This window comes from Glycine max, chromosome 11 (assembly GCF_000004515.6).
Source record: "Glycine max cultivar Williams 82 chromosome 11, Glycine_max_v4.0, whole genome shotgun sequence".
In the NCBI taxonomy this organism is placed as follows: Eukaryota; Viridiplantae; Streptophyta; class Magnoliopsida; order Fabales; family Fabaceae; genus Glycine; species Glycine max.
Window position 1 is genome coordinate 33,995,870 of NC_038247.2, and position 5,557 is coordinate 34,001,426.

Here is a 5,557-nt window from a genome sequence, read left to right on the forward strand (position 1 = left end):
TGTAAGTCACATTTAACATCAATTTTTTAAAAAACTGTTGTTAAATGTTATATTTGACATCGGTTTTTAAAAAAATTGATGTTGTAAGTAACATTTCACATCAGTTTTTTAAAAAACTGATGTTGTAAGTGACATTTAACATCGGTTATTTAAATAGGCGATGTTATATAATAAGAATTATGAAAAAAAAGAAGTTATAAATCTATAAATCATCATCGATTTTTAAAAAAACCGATGTTGTAAGTCATATTTAACATCGGTTTTTTAAAAAACTGTTGTTAAATGTTACATTTGACATCGGTTTTTAAAAAAATTGATGTTTTAAGTAACATTTCACATCGATTTTTTAAAAAACTAATGTTTTTAGTGACATTTAATATCGGTTTTTAAAAAAATTGATGTGAAATGTTACTTACTACATCAGTTTTTTAAAAAATCGATGTTAAATATCACTTACAACATCGGTTTTTTAAAAATCGATGTTAAAAAATGTTGAGGTAAGTGACATTTAACATCGGTTTTTACAAAATTGATGTTGTAAGTGACATTTCACATCAGTTTTTTTAAAAATCGATTTTATTTTAGAACTTTTTTTTATAACATGGTGTCTGATTTTTCAATAAATCCCAAAAATAACCTCCAAATTTTAAAATCAGAACACACAATATATAATTTTCATTCTGTTTTGAAACAGTTTTTACCAGAAAATTCAACGAGAAATTTACTAATTACTATGAATTTAAAACATATTTAATTTTGAGACATGAATTGTAAATTAAGTAAGTAAATATAAACTACAATTACAAAATGGTCTAAACATTGTAAGTTTCATTTTTAACTTTCAAATAGTACTTTGTCCACTGGTTGCGAAGCGCATTCAATCTTTCTGATTCCAATGGTCTAGAATCAGTGAAATACTGCATGATATAATAAAACATAAGTTAATAATATATTAGCAATCATAATAATATGAAATTTGGTGAATTAAAAATTACTATTTCTCAATTATTCTGAAAATTTCCTAAGATTATAGTTGACATCCAGTGCATGACGTAATACTCACACTCAGTGCTTCCTTTTTGTCTATTACACTAAATGCATTATGAAATTTAGATATGCAACGTTCAGTACAAATTAGTCTACACAGTACTAAAATATAAGTAAAAACATATTGTTTAAATAACTTACTTTAACAACAATTCACCTAACAGGAGGCTTGGATTTACTTTGTTGAGTATCGTCAAGTCCTTTCAAAGCACTATTGAATACAAACATAGATTGTTATTGTACATTTAAAATTTTGATTTACCTGACTAATGTTAATGCAAATGTATTGAAAAACAACACTGACCTATTAATTATGCCTTTGAGGTAGTTGTCTGACTTATTATGCAACGAACAAAACCAAATGACAACATTTTCCTTAGGCAAAATGACGACCATTTGCTAATGTGCAATGCACATTGGCAACGATGGCCCGCTGGAAAACCTGGTCACCAGTCAACAGTACCAGTGCATTTTCATGCTCTTAACTTTCATTAAATGCTTTTTTCAATCGTCGGTAAGGATGATGAGGTTTAAGAAAACGTCGATGCCTAGTGTACACTGTTTTTCTTCCATGTTTTTGTTGTATGTAGCTTGTGTCTTCTTCACAGATGGGACATGCACGATGACCCTTAACACTGTAACCGCTCAAATTCTCATATGTTGGAAAATCATTAATGGTACAAAAAAGCATTGCACACAAATTAAATGTCTCATTTCGAAACCCATCAAACACTAAAACTCCTTCGTCTCATAACTTTGTAAGGTCTTCAATCAAGGGATTGAGATAAACATTGATGTCATTTCCTGGCTGTCTTGGGCCTGTTATCATCATAGACAACATCATGTATTTTCGTTTCATGCACAACCAATGGGGCAAATTGTAAATCACTAGCAAAACTGGCCACGAATTGTGTTGCGTGCTTAAACAGCCATATGGATTCATTGCATCAGTGGCTAGTCCAAGCGTAAGATTTTTTGTCTCTTTGCCAAAATCCGGATACAAACGATCTATCTTCTTCCACTGCAAAGAATCAGCTAGATGACGAAGCATTCTATCACAGTTTCTCCCATTTGCATGCCATGTAAGATCTTTGGCGTCATTTCCATTAGCAAACAGACACTTAAACCTTGGAATGATCGAAAGATACCACAACACCTTCGTTGGGGGGCCCTTGTTTGAGTTTTCATCACTACTACACTCCTCATCATCCTTGAGTTTGTACCGTGATACCCCACACCTAGAGCATTTCAACATTTCTTGAAATTGATGTCTGTACAATATGCAATCATTCGGGCAAGCATGAATCTTCTGATACTCCATACCCATGGGACACAGTATCTTCTTGGCCTGATAGTAGCTTTTAGGCAATGTGTTATCTTGTGGAAGCAGATCGTGCACTATTTGAAGTAATGAAGTAAAACTTTTGTCACTCCACCCATATCTGGCTTTGATATTAACCAGACTTAAAACCGCCGACAATAGCATCAACGAATTCTTGCACCCCGGATACAAAGATTTCTTTGAATCAGTTTGCAATGTATCATACACAGGGGCATGTGCTTGCTGAAAAGACTTTTGTCCAAGGTCATGAATCATATCCTCCAAGCGATCTCCCATTTCTACATCAAATGGTTCAGATTGCTGCCCACTATGCATGTCTGTCATTTCACCATGTCATATCCATGTCGTATAATTCCTCTTAATTTCATCACTCGGTCATACTCTCAAAGTTATTCGATGCATGAAAATCTCACTTTTTTATTATAGGTGTGGCCCTATCCCATTCGGAAATACCGTCTTTTATGGTAGCTTCATACATCAGGGTTAATTCTATTTTGTTAAATTTGACAACATTTTGGCAGCATTTCGCATTGGTCTCCAAGTACACGACATGAAATCGGTGAAATTAATTTCCCAATAATCAAGTATGCACTCAGAGAACAACTAGAAATGCATTACCGAAATATCATCAAATTAAACAAAATAATTTTAACCTTAACACATGAATCTACCATAAAAGTATCAGTCTCCCCAAACTGTCCAAACGGACAATTCAAGATTGAATACAATGATTAATGCAAACTGTCCGCAAGAATCATTGCATCCAATCTCAAACGGGAATCTAGGGTTCACTCATTATGAACACAATTTGTATAGCATATATCAATTGTCATTAATGGCAGTGAACACGTAATAAAAATATTCATTGGTAACAAACATTTATACCTGTGATGATGAGCAGCACGGTCCAAAATGAAAGCAAGAATCAAAGAAATAACTGAATGAACACCTACATCAATCATCATTTCGAAAAACAGATATCAAGATGAATGCTACACTCAGAAGCAAAACTAATAAACAGGTGCTGATCAGAATAAATTTTATTTATTTTTTACTTATATCTAAGTCTAAAGGAAATACATTCATTTGTTATTTATATATAAAGGACTAAAGGAAAAATTACATTAGTTAAAATAAATCTAACGCTTCAATTTGAAGCAGAAACATTAAGAGGCATGTCTGTGTAACCCAAGCAACAAGAGATCTAACTAGTCAATTCCTAACGCGTTGCCATTGATTTGAATTGGACCCTCCACTGAACCTTAGAAAACTCTACTCAAACTCTACTCAAATACCTGGCTTCTTCCCTTAAAATCATATCAATGCCCACAAAAAAAAGTGAAAACCTTATTGGAGGAATATGCATTCACCGGCCTTATCACGCAACATCCAAATTAATTTGGACGTTGAATGGTTCCATTGCCCCCTGTTTTTGTTTCTTGTCTAATCAATGTGTAACAAGTTTGACTCCTAGGCTATAATCTCATCTTGTCAAACAACTTAATATTTTGTTCCTAATGGTTGTGTCATGGAACTTAATACTTAATCAACTACACGATAGAGTAAAGATAGGAAAAAGAAAATGCTCCAAGTGGTTGTGTCATGGAACTTTTATGTGCCGCCATTGATAACGCTTTTAACAGTTCACAACATTAAGCAATTGGTTTGCAAGTAGTAAATCACTAAACTAGATCTATCTAGCTTTAATTTGGTACTTGCTGTAAGCTTAGGGATGTGGACCTATTAATCGCTATTATATAAAATTAAGCACACTTTACTTTTCAATTTTTTAACACGGACACATGGTTAGATTTTTGCTCACTTTTCCGTTTGTTGTCCTTCTTAATGGGCTTAATTGCTTTTGATCAGCAAGCATTACAATTTTAATAATTCTTTAAGTTATAATTATGCAAATTAAATATTTAAAGTAGTACAAATGTATATTTTTTCATAATAATTTTAAATTAAAATATAAACTAATTATAATTATTTTAATTACATATTTTTATAAATATTTTTTTTAAATGATTTAATCTTATTATAAAATTATGTCACTTAAAAGGATTTTATATGTTAGACCCCTTAGTTATTTATTTCTTATATTAAAATATAAATTGTTCTTGTCATCTGTTTAGTAGAATTATTAATATATTAAAAAGATAATATAATCAATCAAATGAACTTATGCTTTTTTTTTAAATTAAGAATATTTAATAATTTTTTAATACTTGTGTAAAAATTTAAATGAGAATTATTTTGAAAATGATGGAATATTTTATTGAGGTGCGGGAGAAAAACATCAACTAAAATTCTTCACAACACTATCTAAATGAGTTGTCCCTTCTCTGCTACTCAAACAATTGTATCAGAAAATAATTTAATTTGTTCTATTGTTGGAAATGAAAACTCCAGGAAGCCAATGAAATAGGTCCTTTGTGACCAGCTAGCATGCACCAATATCAATTTCAATTTTTTATCACCTCTCTAGTTTCATACTAATATTAATCCCAAACGAAGCCCTTATCTAGTTAGGTGTAACCCACATCCCTAAGCTTACAGCAAGTACCAAATTTTAGATCAAAATGCAGACAAAACAAAAAAAAAATATCAAAGTACCTTCAGAAACAAATCTTCAACTTCTCTTTCACGGATATCACCAGGTAGATTCCCAACGTAGACAGTTCTGCTCGAGCGTCTACTCATTTTCTTTTCGGCGACACAAAGAAAAATCGAAAAATAAGTAACAACATGCTACAATTAAAAAACTAAATATTATTTTCCAAGCCCTAGCGCCCATTATAAGACCCGTGTTGTGAAGATGAAAACCACAATAGAGCTAATTCAACGAGAAATTTAAAATTCTGAATAGAACAAAAATATTGTAGCAAAAGGGGAACAAAGCAGTTAGAGTAAAGAAGCAATAAGGTGAGTAATTGGGGGACAGAGACTCGCCTTTGATTAGTGGAGATTGGAAATCGGCGGCGATGCGGTGAAAGGTTCAGAAGTTAGGGTTTTTTATTTTAGAGAAGAAGACACAACATGACACGGGAGAGGGAAATTGGATGACAAAAAGCGTGTAATCTTACTAATAAAATTTAAAGAAGGTCATCCCCGCTCTTGCGTTGTGTGCGTCACAGGATTTTCGTAAATTGAAAATATATTGTTTTC

General features: G+C 32.0%; 1 protein-coding gene across 4 annotated transcripts; it reads right to left on the reverse strand.

Annotated features, from left to right (window-relative positions):
• Positions 1-768: 768 nt before the first annotated feature.
• On the reverse strand, positions 769-5,101 carry LOC102661716 (uncharacterized). Of its 4 annotated transcripts, XM_041006805.1 has the most exons (5): positions 5,006-5,101; positions 3,275-3,338; positions 1,352-2,706; positions 1,189-1,258; positions 769-917 (listed from the first exon to the last, which is right to left on the reverse strand). In XM_041006805.1, the coding sequence occupies exon 3, from the start codon at positions 2,702-2,704 to the stop codon at positions 1,796-1,798; it is 909 nt and encodes a 302-aa protein (XP_040862739.1). In that variant the 5' UTR covers positions 2,705-2,706; positions 3,275-3,338; positions 5,006-5,101; the 3' UTR covers positions 769-917; positions 1,189-1,258; positions 1,352-1,795. The 4 variants fall into 4 exon arrangements, 3 of the variants coding, with proteins under 3 accessions (XP_040862739.1, XP_040862738.1, XP_014619669.1); XR_001383590.3 differs by lacking the exons at positions 1,189-1,258; positions 1,352-2,706; XM_041006804.1 differs by having other exon boundaries at positions 1,189-3,338.
• Between the last annotated feature and the right edge of the window lie 456 nt (positions 5,102-5,557).

Bases quoted from the DNA above. Each gene is read 5' to 3' on its own strand.
- LOC102661716 (XM_041006804.1), bottom strand. From the start codon at position 2,713: ATGACAGACATGCATAGTGGGCAGCAATCTGAACCATTTGATGTAGAA.